The sequence below is a fragment of the Vanacampus margaritifer genome, chromosome 6, assembly GCF_051991255.1.
Source record: "Vanacampus margaritifer isolate UIUO_Vmar chromosome 6, RoL_Vmar_1.0, whole genome shotgun sequence".
Classification (NCBI taxonomy): Eukaryota; Metazoa; Chordata; class Actinopteri; order Syngnathiformes; family Syngnathidae; genus Vanacampus; species Vanacampus margaritifer.
Window position 1 is genome coordinate 27,972,693 of NC_135437.1, and position 27,963 is coordinate 28,000,655.

The following is a 27,963-nucleotide window of genomic DNA, read 5'->3' on the forward strand; positions in this document are numbered from 1 at the left end:
ATTCAAATTATGTTAAATTATTATGGCTTCATAATAATAATAATCATATTAATAATTATTATTATTATTAATAAATTGTGATGGATTTTATTATTTGTATTATATTGTTTTTTTTATACATTTTTTACACTTTAACACCACTCCAAATTTAATGAATAATAATAATAATTATTATTATTATTATTATTATTACTACTACTCCAAATTTATTGAATAATAATAATAATAATAATAATTATTATTATTATTATTATTATTATTACTACTACTCCTCCAAATTTATTGAATAATAATAATAATAATAATTATTATTATTTATTAAATTCGGAGTGGTGTAAAAGATAAAAAAACAATATAATACAAATATTCTCCCATGTAGAAAGAAAAGGAGCAGAAAAAAACAAGTGCTATTTTCTCTGCCCCGTTTTCCCACCAGAATTAAGTTATAAAATAATGTAATTTAATAAACAACAATATAAGCAATAATAAAACTAAATTAATTAGAAAATAGATAACAGCTGGTCACATGACTTTTAGTTCTCAATTTATAGTTGCAGACATTCGTAACAACAAAATGACCTTCCTTGGCATAATAATCAAACCTAATTAAAATATTTCATATTTCTTCAACAAGCTGGATTTAGCTTTTCTTATAAATGTGATGTTTGACTTGGAATCTTTGTTTGGTTTCTTTATTCACATTGTTCAATAAACTGGCTCATCAGTCTTGTCCTGAATCTTTTTTTTTTTTTTTTTTTTAAGCTCTCTGTTCCTTTACTTTTTCAAACCTTTTCTTAATATTGATTGTCAAAGTTTTATCGTGAGCTTTCAGCCTAATTTGCAGAATACTATTTAATTTACTGATTCCAACCATTTTAAGTGTAGAAATAATGGATTGGTTGGATCTCTAAATGGTTTTCTAGTGATGGTTATGATGACCCCCCCAATAATTAAATATTGACTGAGTTTATGTTTTGCAGACATTTCCACAAAACTTCAAATACAGGAGGTCAGACATGGAACAATCGTGGTTATATAAAATAAACAGCACTTTATTATCCAGTGAATTCTTTACTACTACCCTGGAAGTGTTTGAGGTATTGCTCAAGATTCTTAAAATGCCCGACACGAATGGAAAAAAAACAGCTGATGGTGTTTGTCTGAGCATGTGCTCACCTCCCGCACGTGCTCGGTGTACTCCTTTTTTTTTTTTTTTTGAAAGGCGTGTCCCCCACCAAGCTCCATTCAAGGGCATCAATGCGGGCCCTGTGCCGGGCGCCCTCATGACGCGCACGCACGTAACCCGCAGCGTTCAAAGTAAAACATGTCAACAGACGTTTTCAAACGCTCGTTTGCAGACGACACACTTGGCGTTTGTACACGGGGCGACGTTTGCAAATGCAATTACGCCATTTGGAACTTCTTGTTTCGTCGAAAATTGTGATGGATTTTCCTGTCTTTAAGTACAAGTGACTTCATTTGTCAACACGTAATTAGTTTACCAGGGTGACAAACTCATTTTCGTCGTAGTTATGGGTTCACTCAGACATATAAATGAAGCCATCATAATCATAGCTTGTACTTGTCATTATCATAGTGGATATAAAAAGTCTACACACCCCTGTTTGCAACTCCTATATTACAGCTGAACTTTATTTGCGGTTAATCAGAGACACTTTTATGACGGCAAAATTGAGTTGAGTTGAGAACTTTTGTTCTTTGAGTTAAACAGCTACAGGTCACTTTAATGGTGGCAAAAGTTTTGAAATAATTTATCTTGATCTCGTCTTTTTACATTACAAAAACCATTTGAACGAGGGTGTGTAGACTTTGTATAACCACTGCAAATGTATTTTGATTGTGAACAGGTTGTGTAGACTTTTTATAAACTGTTTTCGCATACTCGCACCCGTGGGTTGATCTATTTGTAGATTTTGTTCACCATTTAAAAACATAAAAAATGTAAAATTATTTTTTTGGGGTGGGGGTGGGTGCAAGGGTTTATTTATTTATTTATTTATTGGTGGGAGCCAACCTGTGTTTTTTTTCCCCATAGAAAATGTTTATTCAGAATTTTTGGGGTTGAAAAGGTTTCTTTATTTTATTTTATTTTTTTTATTTTTCAAAGATTTATAATGGCTGTCCGTTATGAGATGGATTTTTGCTACTCGCAGGCCGGCCTGGTCCCTCTTACCTCCAGAATTACGAGGATCCACTGTACCTTTGTTGCATTCAAAAGAAGGGCTTTGGCAAAAATGTGACGCTTGTATCTGTAAAAAATATTGAACATTTTCCTGCAGCTTTTCTGCCAAAATGAAAAGAACAAATTAATTTAGCAAGAAACAGGAAGTAAATACGCTTGATTTGCTTTTGTGAGCCACAAAAAGTACGATGTGAGGACCTTATCTGCCCTTGCAGGCCTTGACTTTGAGACACGTACATTAGACTTTGATTTGATTTTTAAAGATGCACAAACGTAGTTTCTTTAACTCATTTGCGCCCAAAAATTTTAAATATTGCCACAATCCCAAAAGCATATTTAAATATGTTTTTTTATGCTAAATCATACAGAAGGCTTTGATGCAGCCTCTGAACTCAAGAGAACGCTTGAAACAATGGTAGTTATTACAAAAACAGCCAGCAGGTGGCAGCACCAGGGCCATATTGGAACAAGCTCTTTTTGCCAGTGTTTTCAACGGTTTGTGACTAAAGATGAAACTTAGCTATATTCTAATTCTAATTGCTGCAAAACGGACACAAACTAAACATTTTTTTTTTTTTTCCTGATGAAAGAAGAGACTCTAATCTTTTCTTCTTTTTTTTTGGTTAGGTTCCATGTTTTTAAAGCAATAGAACACAATATTCTGTGGGCCTTGCAAAAGCAGTCAAAATCCAGTAAAACATCCGGGAGCGAAGGGGGTTGCTTCAGTGAAAATGGCTGGGAGTGAACGAGTGAGTTAATTCATTCACTGCCAACGGCACCCAGTAAAAATGGATCTTTGACGTCGATGAGTTTTAATACGGACATTAGATTAAATTAATTAAATAAATAAATAAAAATACATACATGTATTGTATGTATTCATACGTTTGCGTATGTGCGTGTTTTTCTACATATTGATGCCCACTGGAGGTTTTCTAGGAGTACAGTATTAACCTGTGAAGTGACTCACAAAATCAACATTAGCTTCCAAATAAGTCGTTTTATCCATGACTCTTCTTTTGACATGACAGACGTACTGTATGACTCATGTTTCACGTTACTTTTACAATCTGCAAACACGACCAGCACACCGGCGCAGTGACTCGGAACAGAGTTCGTCTCACAGCGGACCGGGGCGGGCGCACGCACGCACGCACGCACATGCCCTAACGTGGCACGTGCTTCCACTTGATGACCTGTTTCAGATGACACACTTTACGTTTTCATGCTAGCTCGTAGCTACCTGTTTCAGCTGCTGGCTACCATTTGTCCTTGCTGTTAAATTTCTGCCTGTTGCAGTAGATGTCTGATAACGGTTTCAGTCGAGTAACTTTGAAATACACACTTTGTCCACTTCACTTTCCCTGCACTTGTCTATTTTCGATGCACCTTTTTATAGTTGATGCGCTTCGGACTAAGCCACAGTCAAACATAAAAATGTGTTTAGGTGACCTTGTAGGTTTACACACATAAAGCATCTTTTGTGGCTATAGCTCACTATTGTGACATATTCATTTATGCATCACCGATCTTGTTCAGGGTCACAGGGGCAACATATGCAATATTGATTTATTCAACAGGATTTCCCTCATACACTGTTTAAATAAGTGACACATCAGATATGACACATTCCTCGGTGCAGAAATAGAAAGACACACAACATTTATTTACACACACAGATATAGACTTGAATATACTACCTGGGCTGTATGGACCCCATGCTTAGAATATATAGCCCACCTAATACAGTTTTGTACAACAAATATTCTGCTTTTAAGAAAAAACTGTTTGCTTTGTAAATACTCAACACCGTGCCAAATTATTAGGAAATGATGCATCCTGTTATAATAATGTTGCAAGCTGACATTTATTTAGAGTGCTAAATATTCTGAAAGTGTTAACGGTCTGACAGGTCACAATCTGTGCTGAATGGAAACTTGAATTTGAGTTTTGAAATGGACAAATAAGCCATGTCAGTCGTAGATGAGATACAATTTTTCTCAATAAAAAAATAATGAATTTGTGGTTTTTAAATGTTTATAATTAATTTAACTATAATTAACTAACTAACTAATTTTTTTTAATAATCAAAACATTGGTAAATGTGCAAATATATATTTTTAATTATGTAATATTTTATGTAATTATTATTTACAATGAATCATTTAATAAATTACGAGATACTTTGGCTATAAGTCTACACACTTATTTTCAAATTTTAAATTTTTAACAATGTCTCCACCATTATTGTGACCTACAACATGTACAACTCAATTGATTAGAATATATATATATATATATATACTTTCGAGAGGCGAAGTAAAAAATCTAAACATGTGAAATAATGAGGCTGCACTGTCCTATGGTGTTCCACAGGGTTCAATTGTAGGGCCCCTGCAGTTTTTAATTTATTTGCTGCCCCTAGATTGCATCTTAAGATAGCCAGGAAAGAAAATGTTTTTTGTGAAATGTGCTCATAAAATATACTGAAATATACATTTCATTAGCGGGCTAACAGTATGAGCGGTAATCTTGAATTATGTCCCTCACGGGCCCTCATAATCATAAGACCTTCTTTCACTCAGTGCTGGCTGTGCATCTCCTTCCTGACGTACGTGTGTGTGTGTGCGCGCGTGTGTGTGCCAGTGTGTGTATTGACACAGTCTCTCGCAGTCCGTCCGTCAAGTGGGAGGGCCGCAGCCTTCTTTTCAGCGGATGTGAATGGCGGCTTTATGGCTGTGGGTTGATACTGCTCTGCTCCCTAAATTTAAATGTCCGTACATGTGGTTGTGTGAGACACGCTGACAGCTACGGTGACCATATCTGCCAAGTAATTTAAATAAAGGAGGGCCTCGCCTTACCCCCCAAAAATGTCTGGATCGACCAACCAAATATACTTCAGTGCCCTTAAAGGACTTTGGGAAGAAGAAAAAAAGGCCAATGGTTGTGCTGTCCATGCACGTGTTTGATAAGACTCTTTATTTTCCATTAAATAATTAATTTTAAAAGTCCTGGGTTTGAATCTCAGCCTTGCTGGGTGTGACTTTACATGTTCTTCCCGTGCTTGTGGGAGTTTTGTTCAGGCTATCTCCCACATTCCAAAAATATGTTTCATTTAAAACTGTTCATACTGCAGCTTGGAATGTGAGTGTGAATGGAACAAACAAACAAACACAAATAAGACACTCATTTTTTAATATTTTAACCTTGGTGGAGGACTATTTTATGACTGAGACGTTGTACTGTTGCGTATGAATTTGACTCATTTTTTTCAAACAGACCTATCGATCTTATCCTATCGACTGTCTGAAGGTGCGACGACCCTCAAAGATTGCAAGTGGATTCCGCAAACACTACAGCCTTCATTCGGAATATTGCAGTTTTTTATATGTTACATAATATTTAGTATTTTTTTTCATCCCACACACATTTGGATGCAGCATAAGCGGTGATAGAGTACGAAGAGGAAGGAGGGAGAATTTACGTTACCGGCTTGTTGAGAACACTCACTTCCTTATGCGGCGGCACAGACCGGCTTCTCATGCCCCATTGCATGATGGGATCGATGTCTGTTCCGCACTTTCTTGACGGTGTGCCAGGCTCGCGTCTGGCTAACCGGCTAGTCTGGCTGGCATGTGGCTATGTCACTCACGATGAAGCGAAGAAGTGAAATTATGGACATAAAATTTTGTAAGGCTTGCGATGGCCTTCTGAAAGGCTAAAAGCTAAGCTAAGAGAAATTGAATAATGTTGATACTAATAATAACAATTGTAATAGGTTACTGGCGACGTAGTAAGACTTGTGTTCACATGACGTGTGTTCAGTTCCTACACAGCAGAAGTGGCAAATCCATGTCCAAAAAGTAGAAACCCTGCCACAGTTTGACTTTAGCCCCTGATGCTGGCTAGGTAGCTAGCTAGCTAGCAGGTAAACGAGCACCATGGGAGCTAGCTAGGGAGCTAGCTAGCTAGTCTAATCTAATTGAGTTATTTTTTAAAATCAAGTAAATTGTAAACAGAGGTGGCAAATCCAGGTCCAGAAAGTAAAAACCCTGCCACAGTTTGGCTTTAGCCACAGGTGCTAGCAGGTAAACAAGCACCAAGGGAGCTAGCTAGCTAGCACCTGGGGCTAAAGCCAAACTGTGGCAGGGCTTTTACTTTCTGGACCTGGATTTGCCACCACAGTGATGGTGTAAATGTGAGTGTGAATAGTATGCGCTAACCAATCCAGGGTGTAGTCTGTCTTTCGCCAGACAGAGCTGGACACGCCCGTTAATCGTCACTTCCTGATCCCGTCAATGGCGATGGCTAACTTTCGGTGAGTGCACAATGGAACGAAGCCTTGAAAAAATACACTGACTGAAGCGTCGATCCCTTTTAGACGATCCTTCTTATTCAGTTAATTTTGTTGGGCATTGTCATTGATGGGAATTGACGATTAACGGAAGTGCCCAGCTCTGGTACAGAAAATAACGATGATGATATAAATGATAATAAACAAGGATAATAATGGTAAGTATAACATTCATAAAATGATAAGGTTAATAATAATAATAAAATGATAAATGAAAACCTCAAAAGAAATATAATAAATGTTTTAAACATGTTAATGCATAAGATTAATAATAATAATAATAATAATAATAATAATGTATGGAATAAACTTAAAAATAAACTTTTTGAATATCATAAATCGGTAGAAAGTATGGGCCGTTTATTGCCCACGTTAGGTATGTTGCTCACTGCGCTGATTGTTGCAGTGCACGGGCACGGGACGCTAGGTGGCAGCACCGTCGCGGGGACAGCCTAAGCTTTCTCCCCGTTAGCAGGGAGTGAGGACTGGGTTTGAGTGGTTACGAAGCGGGAGGGGACTTGTGGAGGTCGGCAAAGGGGAAGGATTGGGAGGAGGAGGGTGAGGATGTCTCCGTCCCGTCAGTTTAGTGCGGTGGTGCTTTGACCGGACGTGAACTTCTCGCCAGCTTCCCCTCGGGTCCACTTGACTCGGGGAGGGGGCGGGGGTGGAGGGGGAAACAAGGAAGTGGACGCGGCGGGGATTTTTTTTATTTTTATTTTTACGACCTGTTCACGGGTAAGTGGCGTTCATTTGAACTAAAGTCCTGTCGGCCGGCCAGTGGCAAAGTGTTGGAGTTTGATTTAATTGTGGTTGCATGGCCGCCGTGTGCGTGGGAAAGGTCCACAAAGAACACGATGCCCGCTGAAGAGACTCACGTACGTAAGTTGGAGTCAGGAAGTTGCGCCGTGAACGCTCTCAGTTCCCACGCTCATTCATTTGCAACACTACACAGCAACACAAGATTCTGCAAGCGACTTTGGCTCCGTTTAATGTAATTTGCCCAAAATGTTTGTCTTTACTAATGCTCATTTTAACCATAGCAATGTGCTTTAACTACCACATTTATCCGAATAAGATTGTGAAATGTTTATACAAGTCCTCACATTCGAGTACTCACAAGAACAGATAACACTTTCGCACAAATTTAAATTACTAGAAAAAAAGAAAGAAAAAGCAAGCTTCTATGCCACCTGCTCGAAAGGTACACAGTTGTATGTGATGTTTGTATTGTGCACACCTTGGCCTCCAGATGGCAGTGAGTTGACCGAGTGCAGTTCTTAGATTTAAAGAAAATGCACAAAGAAGACTCATTGGTAGTAAACAAAACAAAAATGTTATAAACACAAATACTAAATGTTACATTTCATTTAGTTGGCCCGGGCTGCTTACTAGTGGTTTGTGAAATTTTGGTATGGATCCAATACCAAGTAAATACAGAACCAGTATCACGGATATTGATACTCTTTGAAAGTTGTGGTATATATATATATATAATTTTTATTTTTTTAATTAAGGTAGCTGTATCATCGAATTGCTGCTCCCCAATCAATTTTCAACCTTTAAGTGTTTTTGTGTTGTTTCCTTTTTAAACAAAGGACAAAATTAGGACAATGTTTATTGATAAATAGAAAATACTTCATCAATACCCCCCCCCCCCCCGAAACATTACAGCCATAACAATATATATATTTTTAACTTTCTTAAACAAAGTGATTATAGGAAAAGAAATGTAAACAAATTATCATATACTGTTTGTACTACAAATGCAAAACAAAAAATTCTGCCTTCATCGCTTCGTTTTCAACCTAAATAATCAAGATGTGAAAGATGATCATGTAACCAAAAAAAACAAACTACTAGATCTATATTATAGTGTCAGTATCGATCCAATATCAATACTGACTTGATATCGATAATATCGATATTTGGATCGATCCGCCCACCAATACTGCTTACTTCAGTGGTTGTCATTGGCAATTATTTTGTATATTTGGAAAATAATATTTTATTTTTTGTTTTACGATAAATGAAAATATTTTATTATGTGTAGGACTTTTTTTTCAAAGTGCCCTATAAATAAAGTAGATTTGTGACTAAATGTGCTTTTGTGCTTGTAAAATGTGTGAAAGATTTTTGTATCCCTTTAATATTTGGTTTGTGAACTTGTGCCTTCAAGTTTATGGTGAACAATGTTGTTAGTAAATCAACCAGCAAACATTTTTAAAACTGATAACATCTTTTCCCTTGTGCAGCATACTTAGTGTAGATAAGAAAATAGTTCCCTTTTGAGAACAAAAGTGAGCCTGCGCGCTGCGCTCAGGATAAGTGGCGCCGATAACTGGCGGACAAATCATCAGCATTCTTTGTATCTTTAGTTGATGTCGATTAGAAGTGAGCTGCGTTGACATCTTAACAGTCAGCGTCATGAGGCTTGTCGCTGTCATCTAATCAAGAGTCCCATAAATTCAACACGGCCTTCCTTCAACTGACTGTCTCAAAGGTTAAAAAGAAACATACGGGTTTTATTGGTCCCTTTCACGCTGCTTGTAAAAAGCTGGTATTATTCTGCAATTTTTCTGTGTTGCTGTCGTGTGACGTTTAACACCTGACACGCACTTATCTCGCTCTGCGGTGTTGAAAGCAATTGTCGCTGGCCAACAACGATTTTAGACTTCATGCCAGACTTTGCGGCTGATGGCGTCTCATTATTTGATTGTGGGATGCAGCGTTGATGTGTGACAGCACTTTGCTGGATTCTGTGTTAAAGGTAAAGGACGATGGGGGGGTTCACAATGTGTTGAGCATTTTAATTCTCAGATGTGAGTTGTCTTTTTGAAGGGTGCGTTTGATCTTGTTTTATTGCATCTTTCTCACCTCTTTTTTAATTGGCTTTTATTCAGAGAATTCTATAATGATGCAAGTCCTTGTTTCTATGTGGTTTCAGGTTTCATTCGGGCAGACGTGAAGTCATCAGCATTTAGACGGCTTAGCTTTGCACTTTTGTAAGTACTGTATGCCCGCTCCCTTGCCCATATTTTGCTAATTGACTTTTTGAAGGCCGTTGCAAAATTGCCGCCAGGCCCAAAAAATAAATCCTGTCCCCGCCGGCACTTCAGCGGCAGTTTGAGAAGCTTTATGGCCGTCGCGCTGCTCCAACGCGTTGTACAATTTACGTTGCCCAAGGCAAGATTCCCAAAACAGGATTTGTTCGACTCGAGGATTTTCAAATGCTTCGAGTGGAAGATGATGAGGCAGCCTGAAGTCGGTATAGGTCAAGATTTAGCGTTCTCCAAAGCATCACTGCATTGAGCTGTTGTTGATGCCGAGTTCAAGTGCAGTCCGCCGGCTAGACTTTACCTGGCCTGGTTTTGATCAGTGGTGTTGGAGCAGTTTGACGGCCATAGAACTTCTCCAACTGCAGTCGGGGACAGAAAAAACGTCCTGCCAGGCGGCAATTTTTCCGCACTGCGAATCATACCACATAAAAAAAAACAATACACAAAAGAAAGTGACTCAAAAACTTTTAGTACACTCAATCTGTATTTGAGCTTATATTTGTGTTTTGGTGATTAAGAAACGGCAGCATGGGGCCCTAGTGGTTCGCACGTCTGCCTTACAGTTCTGAGGTTTAGAAATTCCAACCTTACGTGGGTTTTGTGACTTTTGTCCAGTATTCAGGCTTCTGCCCGCATTAAAAAAAAGATTCCTTAGTTCAATTAAAGAAATTCTAATAGAAACATAGCACTAGCAGGACTATGAGATCTGTAGACTTGAGTGAATTAGTCGAACCCAGAGTTCAAAGTAAACACGGCGAAGCAGCTTTTAGCTGTTATGATGCACGCAAATAGAATAAACTGCAAATAGAATAAGCTGCAAATAGAAGTCAAATTAGCCATAAGTAAATGCTTTTAAATTCAGGTTAAAAATGATGCTCTTCAAATAAATAAATAAGTAAGTAAGATTTGATTTTTTTTCTTTTCCCCTTGCTAATGCAGACCCGAAAAGACAGCGACGGTGACGCCGGGGAACATTTGTGGTCATCCGGCTAATTTAGACGTTGATTTGCGGGGAAGCATGCCAGACAGGAAGTTCTCAAAGTAAACACGGTGAAGCAGCTTTCAGCGGTTACGCTGCACGCAAATAGAATAAGCTGCCAAATTGAAATGATGCTGCAATGAAAAATGATGCTCTTCAAATAAATAAATAAATCAGATTGGATTTTATTTAATTTTTTTCCTTGGCTAATGCAGACCTGAAAAGACAGCGACGGTGACGAACATTTGTGATCATCCAGCATGTCAAACAGGAAGTTCTCTGCTATTTGCGGCTCATGACACAAGGAAAAGACAACAGCACTCAAAGTATTTTGCTAGAACTTGTGATGGTAAAATAGGTCCCAAACATGGCATCGTTAAAGCGGCGCCTTCCTGCAAGTAGTTCTGTGCACATTTATCTCTGCAAGGCCCAGCCAGGGTCTCCTCTCAGTTTTAGTACCACTTGTCGTCACCTCAAAGCTAAGTCGGGATGACTTATCTTGTGGTTAGCATAGCCCGTCTGTATAAATTTCCCCACCAACCCCGCCCGGGCCTTGGCTCGGCCCCCTCAGGTCCCGTCTCGCGGGTATTTATAGCGGCCAAGGTCAGCGGCAGATTATTTGAGATATGTCATCGGAGAAATGGCGCAACACGGGCAGACCTCCGCCAAGGTTGAACTGTTAACAAGAGTGTTTGGAAGGGGGAGGGGGGGGGGGTTGGGCTGATTACGCAATCAGCAGGTGCAGTCTGACAAGAATGAATGTAATAATTGATGATTGTTAAGAATTTTCTCAATTGAGTGGGAATTATTGAAGAGGACATTTTGTATTATCCAACACGCGTGAAATTAAACAACCAAATCCAGTAACTTTTTTTTTTTTGCCGGATTATGATGAAATAATTTGTCTAATTGAAATCATACCACCTTCACAAAACGTTTCTCCGCCCATGACTTGGAAGCTAGGCTGGGTGAAGATCCACCATTTTCATGGCAAATTGTCACGGGAGTGCCACATGCACAATTAAAACTGTTAGTCGCTCTACGTGGCTGATAGATGATCTTGTGATTCATAAATAACAATTTCCTGCCATATCAAGTGAACTTAGATTATTCCATGTGGTACTGTGACGGTTTCTTGTGGCGCTAGTTGGGAATCACTAGAAAATGAAAGCGGGGTGCCTCTTGGAGTTATTTTTTTAAGTAGTGTTTCAACCATGTAACTCCCATGCAGATCAAAGCCAGATTAAATTGTAATCGTCACATGCTGCAAAATCCGGTTTGAGGTATTTCTTCTTGTAAGGCTTGTCAAGTCCACTCAACCATTTGAGTGGCTCTCTGAAACCTGGATTATTATTTTTTTTTGCCGTTTGCGTTAAAAAAATTTTTTTTTTTTTTGCAGAAGTTCACACAAAGTTAAAGTGATTTGGCAACAAAAAAAAAGGTCACCCATGACCATCTATCCATTTGCTAGCTCAATTCCATCCTTGGTGTTTTATTAGGCTGGATTGGAGCGAGGTTATTATAGTTAACAAAAAGTGAAAAAAAAACATTTTATTTAACTAAATAAAATTAAAATAAGGTCAAATTGTCATTTGAGAATTGTAGTTTAATTTATTACACAACACTTAGTAAACTTTTTTTGATGTTGCGCTTGACAAATACACTGTATTAAAAAACTGAAACTAATAAAAACTAAACTAGAATGAAGCATTTTGGGGGGAAAAAACTTATGGACGGCTAAATAGATTTTTTTTTTAACTATTTTCCAGTGACCCATAATCCGTTGTCACTATTAATTTAATGTACAGTGTTCCCTCGCTATAACACGAGTTTTCTCAGCCTTGCGCAGATTTTTGTGTGCAATTTTGCATGTTTTTTCTTGTTTGTTTATGTTTACAGTAGTTACCTAGTTTTTAAAATATTTGAAGGTTTGAATACTGAGAGTGTTTAAAAAAGAAAGAAACGTGAGAAAATGTTAATACGTGTCTGAGAAAAGTGTTCATAAGTGTGTTGTCAAGGGTTTTACAGCCTTAAAGTAGCACTAAGGAACTTTTCAACCTTAATAAAATATTTTCAGAATTCTTCTGATGAAACGTTGACTTCAAACTAGATGAATGGTACCTTTGCCATGGCTTGAGGGGGTCTGTGTCATTTTTACTGGCACTAAACAACTTTGAGGAGGGTGGTAGGAACACTGCCACACAAAAAACTACAAATGTGCTGACTGCTTTATGGCATACGTCACTTCCGCCTTTACCCATTCGTTACAAAGACGGAAGCCAATTTGAATGTCGTGAGCTAAAAAAACGACGCATTGCGCGTGTCCTCATGGGAAATGTGGTCTTCCTTCAAGCATAACATTACCGCTTTTGTCCATATGGTCTGGCCATAATCAACATAAACTGAAAATTCCGTAGTGTTGTTTCAAAACATAATAAATGAAAAAAAAAAAAAGACTACTTTGCGGATTTCACCAATTGCTGGAACAAAACAGTTGTAGGAGTTGTGTAGATACACTTTTCAGCAAATATTTGTATGGAGAAATTCTTGTTGTCAGTGGTGCGTAACTTCTGCAAACTTGCTGCTTTTCTGCTGTTGCATAACTGAGATTAATCACGCACAGTCGACTTGCTCAACTGTTTGCCATCACACTTTCTGCTCTCGTGTTTCTTTCACCAGAGGGAAAGAAAGCAAAACTAAACAATGGTGTGCAGCGGTGCAATGTGAAGTTGAGGAACTGCGACATGTCGTCCTTCAGGCTCGGATCTTTGCTGTCCTGACGCAGACAGAAATGTCTTTGTAGAGCCCCAAGCTGGAGTTGCTACCTCTTCGCTCCTGCCGCTCTCTTGAGGCATAAGAACGTTGACTGAAGTTCCTCGGAAAGCACTACGGATATCTTCTGCAGTGCACCACGTTCGTTCAAACTGGAAATCACAATTTAGCCCCGACCTAGACATGTCACACACGTGATGTCGGAATCCTGTGACGGACGGCGACTGGACGCCGGGGACGGTCCGAGGCGGGTCAGCGCTGACTTTGCCACCATCGACCCCGAAGATGAAGAGACCGATATGCAGCCACTGGAGGCGGACGTAAAGATCGACATGTTCCGAGAAGAGGACATGGAGGACGAAGACGACGAGTCGGTAAGTCAAAACCGAAGGTCTGTTAGGTTACCCTAAGATAATTTTCTTCTAATACAGAATATATTGATTAGGGCCTGACCGATTAATCGGCCGCCGATAATAATCAGCCGATTATTGCCCTTCAAGCTTCTGCCAGAACAATCGACCAATTGGGCCAAACGATTATTTTCCCCTTAAAACGTTATAATTGAAGAAAACCAAAGTTTCCGACGCTGTGGAAGCACCCTGGATGCAACATTTTGCTTGCGTAGCATTAGCAACTAGCAAGTGTATGTTAGTCTGGTTAGCGTCATTTAAGCTGTTTAATGACACCCCAGTTGGAGTTAACTGGGAAACTAAACACACGGCAATAAGAGTAACATCCACTGTATATTTAAATACAAAACATGCTTCGTTTTTAAAACATCGCTAGCCTAGCGCTAATGCTAAAAGCGAAGGGGAAGATCCCATTCAAATGCTAACAGGAAGTTAGCATCGACTTGGGGATTGTTTTTCCTTCAAATGACGAATATTCACACACATATCTTGTGGGAACACATACACACAGATTAAATAACAATACATCTAACATTTTGCTGCCTCTAAAATGGTTTATGTCAAAGCCAGATACCTGTTGATATGTAAGCGTTCCTTCCCGTCAGCCGTCGGAGCGACAGATTGTGGTCGGCATCTGCTGCATGATGAAGAAGTCCAAGTCCAAGCCCATGACGCACATCCTGGAGCGCCTCTGCAAGTTCGACTACATCGAGGTGGTCATCTTTCCCGAGGACGTCATCCTGGAGGAGCCCGTGGACAAATGGCCGCTGTGCGACTGCCTCATCTCCTTTCACTCCAAAGGTAGCCTTTGCAGGAGGAATGTACATTTTTCAAGGGGCTATGCTAAGTATCTTCTAAGTTTTAGGTTCTAACTGGGAGTAAGAAAAGCACGGATAGAAAGTTGTGATATGAGCAGATATTTGCTCCAAATGACTACTACTTCTCAATTAATTCTGTCTCGTTTCATTTTTTTCACAGAGAAAATGATACTATATTATTACTACATGTAATAATTTTAAGAAAATGAATAATACATACATTATACAATAACATGCTTATTTTTAATTAATTGAATATATTTCTTATATACATCAATAATATTAAAAAATGTCAAATCATAGGTGGGTAGGTACCCATATTTCGCATTGAAAAACTTGGGATGCCATGCAAAAAATATTTCTTCAGCACTAAAACATTTTTCAACAGCTCAACATCTGCTCTAATAAAGTAATGAATAGTTCAAACATTCGGACGGGTGTATTAATTCGCACTTCTCACAAAGTCACACAAATCATCAGTGTGCGTGTTTGGGTCATAATTTATCATACGAGGGTGACGAGAAGTTTTCTACTCCCAGAATAAAATGTCATTTTTAATACACCAGTAACATGTTTTTAACTCGATCCTAATGTAAAATGCTTGGATAACAAAATACTAAAGATGTCACGAGGTCAATTGTTAAACATCTGAATGTGTTTTTTTGTTTGTATCATTTGTGCAGGTTTTCCACTGGACAAAGCTGTGGAATATGCTAAACTCAGGAATCCACTGCTCATCAATGACCTCAACATGCAGTATTTCATTCAGGACAGGTATACACACGCATCCAAGTGGTGACTTCTCATTGATATCATGTCTTTCCTAGAACTTTCCCCTAGCGCCAACCATCAAAAATGATTGCCTACCACCATTCCTTACCCTAACCTCAATCACAACCCAATTCAAACCTAAACTCTAAAACCAATTCTTGACACTCAAAAATAGGTCTAAACAAAAGGGGACCTCCAAAATGTCCTTACTTGGCACTTGGCAGTGAAGTCCCCACTTTGCCTGTGAAAACTCAGTGTTGTCCCCACATACACACTCACACGAATACAATCTGTGTGCTCGTCACTGTCAGTTTCCTTTTTTGTTATGTATTATATGCTGTTTATTTCAATGTTTCAAAGTTATTAAGTGTACCAACTAAGGGTTTCAGGCGGTTCAAGTTTTTAATCGTAATTAATCGCATGACTTCAATAGTTAACTCAAGTTGTACATCGTTCTAAATGTACAATACAATGTACAATAAAAAAAAATCCTAATTTTTCATACTTTTGTCAGAAATATGGCTGCATCTTTTAGTCATTGATACAGTAATTTCATAATAATTCCTAAAATTGAGTTAAAATTAAAAAGATGTATTGTGTTGTAAAAAAAAACGAGTGTGATATTGATTTGTGTTGAAGTCATTTTTCTGCCACTAGATGGCATAATTGTATTTGTAAGACATTGGTGACAGCGCAGTGCATTTTTCTTTTCATATTAAGAGCTATCTCATCTTTAACATGAAGTAACTTTTTTTTAAAATTGTAAAATACAACTTGACCCCAGTCTCCACAAATATATGCATTTGTATTACATTTAGTACTGCTAAATTTCGACATGGACGTGTCTGCTGCGTTGCGACTGAAAATCCGCTACAGGCTTTCCAAGTAAGGGGCGGTCATTAATCGCGCGTTAAAAAAAATAGTGGCGTTAAAGGAACTTTAAATTACCTCAAAATGAACGCACTAATTTTGACAACCCTAGTACCAACATAAGTCACCATTCAACTGCAGTGGTTTAGTAACTTAAGGGCGGAGCTACAGATACTGCAGTGGATTGGTGAGCTTCTCTGCCCGACTCTGCCCGTGCCACAAACTTGCCTGGCATCCGGCTTTCATCGGTAGAAAGCCTTGAGAGAGCATGAGAAATGTGAGGGACCCCATCAGAATGTGGCGGGCCGGGAGTTTGAGCAGCTTGAGAAAACTTACAGTAGCTAGACTCGAACACAAAGGGAAAAAAGGCGGGCGCACAGTGTAAGAACTTGTTGGTACCGCAGGAGGGAAGTGTACCGCATCCTTCAAGAGGAGGGCATCGACCTACCTCGATATGGCGTGCTCAACCGAGATCCAGACAACCCTGAAGGTAAACATTTGGGAAAAATCCTCCTGATTGTCAGCAGCTGTTTAAGGCTTGCAAACTGGTTTCAGAGTGCAGCCTGGTGGAGGGCGAGGACCATGTGGAGGTGAACGGGGAGGTGTTCCCCAAACCTTTTGTGGAGAAGCCCGTGTGTGCCGAGGACCACAACGTCTACATCTACTACCCAACGTCAGCAGGCGGCGGCAGCCAAAGACTTTTTAGAAAGGTAAAGCAAAATCGGCACGAGGCGGGTCAGGTTGGGAAAAGATTTGGAAGAAGTGCAGACGCTGGCGTAAATATTCCAAATGAATCGGTGTGATTTGTTGCGTCCTTGATTGACTGGTGATCAGTCCAGTGCAGTTTTGCCAAAACTTTAGAAGCCTTCAATATCACAATAGGATTGACGTCCCTCTCCCCACAAAAATGGGAAAATAAAGCCAGTTGAATAGTCAATTTTATAACGGAAACATTCAGTCATATCAGAACTGGGGTTACAATAATTTGGGATTTTTCATTATAGTTTTTATTTTATTATTTTTTTTAATATTGAGTTGGTCTTAATTAATTCTTAGAGGAATTTTTTTTAAAATTATTATTATTGTTTTAAATGCTTTGTTTTAGTTGATTTTTTATTAGTTTTAGTATTCATTTTATTTTTCCGATCTTCTGTATGGCCAAAATGTTTTACATACAATACATTTAAAGTAGGGGTGTCAGGCGATGACATTTTTTAATCGTTATTAATTGCATGACTTCAATATTCAACTTGCAATTAATCTCAAATTTTACATCTGTTGTAAATGTACAATAAAATATTTTTTTTCTAAGTTTCATACTCTTTAACATAAAAGTGGGGGGAAATGTTGAACTAATAGAAATATGGCTGCATTTTTTAGTCATTGATACAGTAATTTCATAATTCATATAATTGAGTTAAAATGAAAAAGATGTACTGAAAAAAAGAGTGTGATATTGATTTGTGTTGAGGTCATTTTTCTGCCACTAGATGGCATAATTGCATTTGTAAGACGTTGGTGACAGCTTAGTGCATTTTTCTTTTCATATTAAAAGCTGTCTAATCTTTAACATGGAGTAACTTTTTTTTTAAATTGTAAAATACAACTTGACCCCAGTCTCCACAAATATATGCTTAATTATAAAATTGATTACTGCTCAATTTTGTCATGGGTGTGACTGGAATTCTGGTGTCTCCGCATCCCCGCTTGCTTGAAGATCGGGAGTCGCAGCAGCGTATACTCACCCGAGACCAGCGTTCGCAAGACGGGCTCGTACATCTACGAGGAGTTCATGCCCACAGACGGTACAGACGTGAAGGTAGCGTGGCCGCTCATGTGCACCGTCAGTCATTTTTACACAGAAACAATTCCATCTCATGGGAATTGTTTGTCAGGTGTACACGGTGGGTCCGGATTACGCCCACGCGGAGGCCCGCAAGTCTCCTGCGCTGGACGGGAAGGTGGAGCGGGACAGCGAAGGGAAGGAGATCCGATACCCCGTCATGCTGACCGCCATGGAGAAGCTGGTCGCCCGAAAAGTCTGCCTGGCCTTCAAGGTAAGCAGCTGGATTCTGGCAAGTTGGATCCGTGTTTCCGTGCTGTGATGTCATCCCAGCTACAAAACCAAACCAAATGGAACTGCTTGATTTCTGCCATCTTGTTTGGTTCCCCAACTGTATATCAACCTCGTTGTGTGCTTGTGATGGCAGCAAACCGTGTGCGGCTTTGACCTGCTCCGAGCCAACGGCCACTCGTTTGTCTGCGACGTCAACGGCTTCAGCTTTGTCAAAAACTCCATGAAGTATTACGACGACTGTGCCAAGGTTCTCGGGTAAGTCTCGCCGTCATCTTACAATCAAATCTCCTGCTGGTTACCCAACACAAATGCGGTAAGATGCAATAAATAATCTACCAACGTTCTCTCTTTTGATTTTCATTGATGTATGTCACAACATGGTGTGGAATGAACTTCATTGAACCTACTTTATTTTCTCAAGAATTCCTCAAATGTCCCTTATTGTAATGACCTCAGCTCATATAGACACTTTTGATCTCAAATGGACATTGAAGAGTTAAATGCTGAACTCATTTGAACTCTGTTGCTAACCCAAACAGCAGCAGGTGAAACATGTAAATCAGGGATTCGCATAAATTTGAGCTATGGTTGAGTCAAGTCCTTACTTTATTCAAGTAAGTCCAAAGTCAAGTCATAGAATCTTACTAAGCACAACATATACTGGAGTGATGAAGTATTTTTTCACTGATCAACACACAAAAAAAAGTACACACACAAATAACATTTCCATGTCTTAAGTTTAATGTTTAATGTTTTAGAATATGAAATACATGAAAGCATATATTATTTAGAAGAATGCATGTTTTTTTTTTTTAACATTTACATGAGTGTTTACAGCAACCAATTTATCAAACTGTGATGATAAATATTGACATGTTACGCAATCATCACAATCAAGTTGAATAAGTTTTACAAATTTAGCGATTACTAGTGAGTTGTAATCTCTCCAATGCAAGATCCCTGCTGATGCGTAAAACTGAAGAATAGAAAGTCAGTGAGACGCACGTATGTTAGTCTCGCTGTTGTCTGGTCGGTTTAGCGAATAACGAAAGACGAACCCGAACCAAAACGGTTCCAAACCTTCTCTAGACTGCATTTGTAACATCTGCATTTTTAGCTGTACAATTGGTCATGTGACGTGATCGGAGCTTCATGCATTTCTCCGTTAATTGTCCTTTTTCTTTTCTTTTGAAGTCTGGTTTGGGTTCCCTGATTTTGAGAACAGAAATTAAAAAAAATAAATAATTACCATTACCACCTGCCTGTGCTTATCGCGCCTGATATCAAAGGTGCTGAGCACCATTTGTTTGCCTTGCAGCAAGTGTGTCATAATTTATTGACGTATCCTGCTGACAGCTTTGTGGCTTAGCTGCCTTCTGATTTATTACGCCGTCCCTCCAAGCGCACTTGCAAACGTGCCAACAACATCCACAATGATGCAAACGGAAACCGCCGCGCGTTAGTTAACTTAATCTCTTAGATGCTGAACAGCAAATGAAACAAGTTGTGTGCAAATTCAATTAAAGCTCAATTGGCTTTTTTTTTTCTCCCTTTGCCTCCACAGGAACATGGTGATGAGAGAGTTGGCCCCCCAGTTCCACATTCCCTGGTCCATCCCGATGGAGGCCGAAGACATCCCTATTGTGCCGACAACCTCAGGAACCATGTAAAGTACATCCTGCATACACTTTAACTCTTTGACTGCCAAAAACGTTAAATAACGTTTAGTAAAATCCTACGGAGGAGTGCCAAAGACGTTAAAAGACGTTTGTTTCAAAACAGAGCATTTGGGTGAAACTAACCATTTTCTATTGTTGATTACTGGAAAACGGAATAAGGTAGAAACAAACTTTTTTTTTCTGATGAAAGATGAGAGTCCAATCTTTTATTTGGTAGTATGTGTGTTTCCTTAGTCCAAACACAAAATTTTCTGTGGACCTTGAAAGATCAGTCAAAATGCTTAAATCGGCTGGCACCCACGGCATCTCTTTTCTGAAAACGTCTGGCAGTCAAAGAGCTAAAAACAGTTAGGTAAAAAATAACCCCACTATGGGTAAAAAAAATGGACTGATCCTCTACTTGGGTCGATTTGACCCAACTTTGAGTCAAGTTTTAGTGTAACAACTTATAAATGTTGGTCAGATCCTTTACTTTGGTCAAAAAATGTGCTTATTTTGTATAAAACAACTCAGAAAGTTGGGTCAAATTGACCCATAAAGTGGATCGGTCTATTTTTGATCCATAATTGGTTTACTTTGGATCCAACTGTTTTTGGAATGTAGTAACAATTTAGCTCCAGATAGATTTGGATGAGAGGTGAATTAGTACACTCTTATAACAGTGGGGTCAAAAAAATTGACAGATCCTCTAATTGGGTCACTTTGACCCAACTTTTAGACAAGAAATGTGTCTTTTAGTGTAAAACAACTCATAAATATTGGTCAGATCCTTTACTTGGGTCAAATTTTTTTTGTATAAAACCAACCTAGAAAGTTGGGTCAAATTGGCCCATAAAGTGGATCGGTCCATTTTTTCATAATTGGGTTACTTTTGACCCAACTGTTTTTAGAGTGTACAAATTAACATACAGTAGTAGTATACCATTTTACCTGAAATATTGGAGATTTTACCAACTTTACTGAAATAGATTTAATAGTTCAGATTTGAAAAGAAATTAAAGATGTGATGTGAATAATTCCAAACCAGGCAGACAATAATGGGTGATGGGCTGTGCTGCTTCTCTCTATTTAACCTCATTTCCTCATGACACAGGATGGAGCTGCGCTGTGTTATCGCCATTATTCGCCATGGAGACCGCACACCAAAGCAGAAGATGAAAATGGAGGTTCGACATCCTCTGTACGTATTGAACACACAGACAAGCTAACTTTTTGGGGGGTTATTTTTTAAACCTTACTTGCATCGTAACGCACCCGCATTCTTCTGTATGTCTCATCACAGATTCTTTGAGTTGTTTGATAAGTGCGGAGGTTACAAGTCGGGAAAGCTCAAGCTGAAAAAACCAAAACAGCTTCAGGTGAGCTGGAACATTTAAAACCTACCCATAGATTACAAATGAGCGATTTATGAGTTTTACACTTCGTCATTTGGCCGATTTGGTTTCTCATTTTGGTGTTTAGTTGTGGGCATTTGTTGGGCTGGAACCGATTCATGACAATTCCACTCATTCCAGTGGGTAAAATGATTTGAGATACAAGTTTTGATTAAGGAGCATACAAGAACAAAATGAACTCCTAAGTCAAGGCAACGTGTCTGAACTCCCACAAGTAACATTTTCATATTCTCGAATGCCATCCAAGTGTCGAAACCTTGAAATGTTCCAGGAAGTGCTGGACATCGCTCGTATGCTGCTGCTTGAACTTGGCCAACATAACGACTGCGAGATTGAGGAGAAGAAGTCCAAACTGGAGCAACTCAAGACCGTCCTGGAGATGTGAGAACACACACATGCACACACAGGATTTCTCATGAAACGTAGTTTTTAAAATTCAATTAGTTTCAATCCATTTGCAAAGCAGTTTTGTCAGCTTTAATTTACAGCAAAACTGAAATAAAAATACTTCAAATGAACCCCAAACACTCATGTATGATATTGACTAAGACGAAAACAAAGGACATTTTTTGCTATGATTAGTTAGATTTGGTTTTACAAACGTAAAAAATGCCATTTCCGCCATTTCATTTTACTGTATTTTGTTGACAAATGTTTTGTAAAATGGCAAATTATTTTGTTAGTTTTCGTTAATGTCATAACACGTACATACGCAAGTCTCTGCCACCCTCCTCGTTCATGCCATCATCCATTCATCTCCAAATGATCTTTGCACTCGGGTTTGCTCGTCATTCTCCAGCTTTCATCCTCAGTTGACTCATTTTGTGTCTAATGTTCATCTTCTCTTCCCTCCTCTGCCCATCCTTCCTTCTTTCTCCTTTCCAAAAGGGAATCCAGCTTGCTTGACACTCAGTACGCACCCCCTTCCTTTTCATTGCCCCCCCCCCCCCCACACAAAAAAAGGATGCAGATTTACTTCCCTCCTTTAGTCCACCTGATATGCAAAATATTAGGAACAGCATTGCCCTGATGTTGGGCCGTCTCCTTCTCCTTGAACATCATTAGCATACTCGTGACTGTTCCTAATAGTTTGCGCAAATCACCTCCATTAATTCCCTCTTAAGTTTCGCTTTTAACAGGACACACATTAAATGAAGGCACCCGCAGGACATGCACAGTCAAACGTGGATGTGTGTAAATGTGTGCGGTGTTTACTGCGTGTGCATGCGGTCCTCATCACGTGGACTCCAAATCAGCTAATATCCATCTTTCATCTCATTCTCGTTATCTGCATCTGCATTATCAACATGGCAGAGAGCAAAGGTCCAAAACTGACTGCAGAATGAAAAGCGCTTTTATGCCACCTAATTGTACGTGGTGTCATATGAGGTTAGGAAGTGATAAACCTTCATCCCGCCTTAACCCAGATACAACAAAAAGGTAAAACGCAATACATTTGAAGTTAACGTCCGACCCAAATTAGGAATGCGACGATACAACTTTTCTTTCAAACCGAATAGCAGTTCTTAGATTTGAGAACTTGCTGATGCAAAGTAACAATATACTTGATAATGCCATTACATCTTGCAATAAAGATCCTGACGTTGACGTCACGCGTCCCAAAATGGCAGTTTAACCATTTTGGCAGCGTAGCAAACGCGTCTGCCACGTTGAGTAAACGGTGAACGCCACACTTCAACAATGATTGACAGCTCTTGTGGACCAGCTGCCCCAACGAGAAGAGGCAAAGAAAGGATCGCGCATGCTCCAGGCTACCAAAAGAGGAACCAATGCGTAGCCAATGTTGCACTCGTTACATGGTGGCTAAATCAGATGCTAACAGTTACCACACGCAAAATGTGCCGGAAATAATCTGTTTTGTCCATTTGTGCTACTACGATTTGATAGATACTGAACTGACCAACACCATAAAGAAGACTTTTTATGGTATAAATGACGACTGCCGCGGCCGTTTTAGCAGCTGCTACGTTGCTAACGTAAATAAATAACACTGTAATGTCTACCTTGCACATGTATATCATGTCCTTTTCCTCAAAGTTATTGTCAATGCTCTTGGACGTAAAGTTGACGCATAAATGTTAGCTTTAGCCTTCCTTTTTTTTGACAATAATATCTAATTCTATGCAGCCCCACTAGTGTAAACATTGTATTCTGATTAATATTTTGTTTGTTGAATATGAGTTTAAGCAGCAAAATCCACCCAATCTATCTCGGTGGGCGGCCATTTTGTGATTTGCTGTCACCTGAAAATAGCATCACAGTTGTTGAGGATTCAGGTAACGACCAATCACGGCGCCTCTTTTCTGGACCTGAGCCGTGATTGGTCATTGGTCGTGACCTGAGCCCTGAGCCACTGTGATGTCACGTTAGGGCGACGTCAAATCACAAAATGGCTGCCACCTAAAATGGATAAAAACAGGTGGATTTTGCTGCTTAATTCATATTCCACTAGTACAATATTAATTAAAATGTTGTGTTTAGACTAATGGGGCACAAAACCTAAACATTTTGTGTTGACTTCCTGTTTAAATGTAGTCCGTCACACATTTCAGTTATGAAACGTAGCTGTTAGCAGGATAACTGAGATCATTTATTATACAGAGGACCCCGCATAACCACCGATTTGCATATTCAGTTTTTCCCCCCCAATATTTTAAATCTTTTATTTACCCATTTCCCTCTTTTTATAGAAAATGCATATTGAATGTGAACGTTCAATTTAAAGTCCTTTTTTTCTTTTTCCTTTTTTTTTTTTTTAGGGTTTATCGATTTTTAAAAAAATATATATCTTATCTTTCATCATGGCTCCTATTCTACCTGCCCAGAAGGTTTAAGTCTGGTAAAGGATATCAATGTCATAGTATCGAAGCATCTTTTTCGAAAAAGAGTACCGACGTACTGCATCTGCATATCTACCCAAGGACAAAGCAAATATTAAATGAATAAATAATAATAATAAATAATGAATTTAAGCTGTTTCAGTTAACAGAGGTCAAACAAGTGCAACTAAACATGCACAACCTTTTCAATCTTCCCACTTTCAACTTTTAGGGATTCATTTTGAAGACCAGTGCGCTCTATTTTGACACAAGGTGTCACAAATGGCATTTTTAGCACTCACGGCTCACCGACAGCCTCACATGTATGTATCGCACTGGCCTGCCGCCAGAGGCTTTTGTTTTAAGCCCCCCGCGTCCTTCATCATGTGACCACCGAGGCAGCTGCCTGCTCTTTCATCAAAGAGAACTATGGACTCGTTAGTCCGCAGGCTAATTTGATTGTTAACACAACGCAACACTGGTGCACTATTGAACGTCACTGGAATGCTTCTTGTGTGTTTGTTTGCTCTGATCTGTTTAGCTTTACAGCTCATTTTATTTTGTGTGTGTGTGTGTGATACCTGCGTGTCTGCCATATGCGCATATCACACTGTTTTTGCCTGCTCTCTGCTTGTTTGTGTGTGTGTGTGTGTTTATTCCCACCAGGTACGGTCACTTCTCAGGTATCAACAGGAAAGTCCAGTTGACGTACTTGCGTAACGGACAACCTAAAGCCTCCAGCGAAGAGGAAGGTAATGTGCTATTTAAAATAAGAATAATAATTAGGGGTGTCAAAATTAGTGCGCTAATTTTGAATTAATTTCAAACAATCATGGTTCACCTGTTTTCTGGGTTTGGTCAGCAAACTGAACCATGATTGGTCGTTACCTACTTCCTCAATCCTCAGCACAGGTGATGTCATCTTTGGTCGACAGCAAGTTAAAAAATGTGCTTGTAAAGATATTAATTGTACATGAAAAATAATGAAGTTATCGAATTCATTCTGGGCAAATTATTAACTTTTTTTCCCCCCAGAAAATGACTCAATGAGTTAAGTATCCCTTTAACAGTATGAGAACTTAGACAAATTATTTCATTTGCACATTTACAACAGATATAAGATGTGCGATTAATCGTGAGTTAACTATTGAAGTCATGCGATTAATTACAAGAATTTTAATTGCTTAACACCCTACTAATAATATTGCTTCTCATAAGGAATCTAAATCTTCTCATGTCAGATGACAGAATTTGTAGCAAGCGAAGGCACGTCGTGTTTATTTATATTGTCAGTCATGCACAGTTCACGTCAATTTACAAGTCGAGTGAAATGAAACGCAAACACAACATAAAGGGAACCTTACAAGATTCCTGTTGCTTCTCAAGGAGGGAATCCAGATAGACACTTACTACATAAGCAGTGGCTCTTTTATGAGGTTTTGCTGACTATTTGTGTCTTACGCAGCAAGAGCTCAGCTTACTGTTATTTGCAAATACACAAGGCGAACACATCACACACTGTATGCCGGCAAATATTTGTACAAGCGTAAATACAAATCTGCCAGAAATGGAATCTCCCAAATCCTGAATGCCGTTTGTTGTTCAGACTCCAAGAGGGAGGGTCCGTCTCTGCTGCTGGTCCTCAAGTGGGGCGGCGAGCTGACGCCTGCTGGCCGGGTTCAGGCCGAGGAGCTGGGCCGAGCCTTTCGCTGCATGTACCCTGGAGGCCAAGGTAACGTGCCAAACACGCCACACCTGAGCCCATTCCACACCGCCTGTGAAAGACGGTGTTTTCCCAGCTTTCCCGACATGGACTGGGCAGGGGGATAAAGTTGACTTGGCAATTTTACGACTTCTCCACCCCTTTTTTTGCTGGATCTCTGTATGAAAGAGGCTTTAAAATCTGCTTCATGTCAGGTTGCATTCTTGTGAACACAGAAATCATGTTTTGGCACCCTTCAGCAACCACTGAAAGCATTTTTCGCTGTCTTACAGCTTAGTCTTTGCATACGATGGATATAAAAAGTCTACACACCCCTATTCAAATATCAGGTTTTTGTGATATAATAACATGAGACCAAGATGAATCATTTCAATACTTTTTTTTTTAAATAATGTAGCCTGTACAAATAAATTGAAAAGTGAAAAACTGAAATGTTTCAGCAATGGTAAAAATAAACCACTGATATAATGCAATTGCACAAGTGTGCACACCCACTAATAACTGGGGATTTGGCTTTGTTCAGAATAAACCAATCACATTCAAACTCATGTTAAAAGCGAGTCAGCGCACAGCTGCCGCCATTCAAATGGCCTCCGAGTACCCCAAATAAGGTTCAGCTGGTCTACAGTGCGAAGCTTCTAAAATTTTTGGGAGTCAGATCTTACACCACAAGGTCCGCAGAGAGCTTCCACATCATCAGAAGAATCTTATTGTATCTGCCAGGAGAAGTGCACAAAATAATTTCCAATTTCCATTTCATATACCGATGAAAACAGTGACGATAGTCATTTGTTGATTACAAAAAACTGGCGTTTGAACAGGGGTTAGCATGTACCAAATTTTTTTGTTATTTAAAATCCCATGTCAACATACGATGGAAACTCTGGTAGAAAATCTTGGCCCAAGAACAAAAAGAAAGAACTAAATTTGAGCAAATCAATTGACTGAAAAGTGTTAATTATTATTACCAAATGCCAAGCTGAACTTCACTGAGGTGTGTCCATTCCATTCTTCTCATCATCCAAGTGAATGCAAAACAACAACTGGAAAGGGCTTGCTGATTTTCCAAACATCTACTCATCACCATATTGTATGACAAAGTTAACATTCAGTTTTCGCCTCACACAACTTGAAAAACAATTCTTTCTTCCTTTTTTTTTACCACAACTCCTTTTTCTTGGGTTCTCGACTGTAATGTTTTGTGTATTAATGCATGTGAAACTGAAAACACACCACCAACAAAGTGCACACAATCTCACAAACTTTTCTTTCCCCTTTCTGCCGTCACAAAGTGTTGCCTATTAACTCTGCTCTTCTTTTCTCGCCGGCCTTTTGCTCTGTGTAAACTACTAGCCGGTAGCCACCGGGCCCTTGGCTGCGAGTCCCCTATTGATTTTGGTAAGAGACGGGTGACCCAGGTCGCACCGCGCCTCCTCGTCTCGCTCATCATCTGTCCACTAATTGATTTGATGTCGTGATTTGAACGCACCTCACTAATCGACCCGCTCACAGATTGCTGTGAATTGTTGTTATACAAAATAATTTTGTGCTCTTTTTAGGCCACGCAAAAAAGGACAAAACAATCATTCTGTACCGTATGGGGTGTTTTGGGACCACAAAAGTGATTGAATTTTAGTCTGTTAAATCGAGGATCTAGTGCACTCCATTGCAAAAAGGACAATCGAAAATTTAAGAAAAAAATCTAGTAAAATAAAAAAAATATTACTCCAAATAAGCAAAATTATCTGCCAACAGAACAAGAACATTTTACTTAAATTGACCTGCAAGATTTTGAAAAATAAGAAAATAATACTAAGCCCATATCAACCACAGCTGTTGAGCTGTGACTGGTTGTTGCCTGAGCCTTGAGCAACACTGATGTCATCTTCAGTTGACAGCAAGTGGCAAAATGGCCGCCCCCTGAGATGGATAAAAACGGCTGCATTTTGCTTCATAACTCATATTCCACAAATGGAATATTAATCAGAATGGTATGGTTTAGACTAGCGAGGTCACA

General features: G+C 39.2%; 1 protein-coding gene across 15 annotated transcripts in view; it reads left to right on the plus strand.

The window, feature by feature from the left end:
• The first annotated feature begins 7,170 nt into the window (after positions 1-7,170).
• ppip5k1b (diphosphoinositol pentakisphosphate kinase 1b) overlaps positions 7,171-27,963 on the plus strand; it is a 36,474-nt gene continuing 15,681 nt past the window's right edge. For 4 of the 15 annotated variants that reach the window (XM_077568040.1, XM_077568048.1, XM_077568049.1 and 1 more), the window contains exons 1-17: positions 7,174-7,292; positions 9,502-9,559; positions 13,272-13,738; positions 14,380-14,575; positions 15,276-15,366; positions 16,638-16,723; positions 16,789-16,943; positions 17,951-18,052; positions 18,129-18,290; positions 18,444-18,565; positions 19,875-19,976; positions 21,083-21,169; positions 21,272-21,347; positions 21,655-21,764; positions 24,890-24,975; positions 25,830-25,955; positions 27,300-27,344. In XM_077568040.1, coding sequence (XP_077424166.1) covers positions 13,562-13,738; positions 14,380-14,575; positions 15,276-15,366; positions 16,638-16,723; positions 16,789-16,943; positions 17,951-18,052; positions 18,129-18,290; positions 18,444-18,565; positions 19,875-19,976; positions 21,083-21,169; positions 21,272-21,347; positions 21,655-21,764; positions 24,890-24,975; positions 25,830-25,955; positions 27,300-27,344 — 1,723 coding nt within the window. In that variant the 5' untranslated portion in view covers positions 7,174-7,292; positions 9,502-9,559; positions 13,272-13,561. Of the gene's footprint in view, positions 7,437-9,220; positions 9,325-9,501; positions 9,560-13,271; positions 13,739-14,379; positions 14,576-15,275; positions 15,367-16,637; positions 16,724-16,788; positions 16,944-17,950; positions 18,053-18,128; positions 18,291-18,443; positions 18,566-19,874; positions 19,977-21,082; positions 21,170-21,271; positions 21,348-21,654; positions 21,765-24,889; positions 24,976-25,829; positions 25,956-27,299; positions 27,345-27,963 lie in introns of those variants that run through there. The other 11 variants (XM_077568052.1, XM_077568053.1, XR_013294467.1 and 8 more) reach the window with 8 other exon arrangements.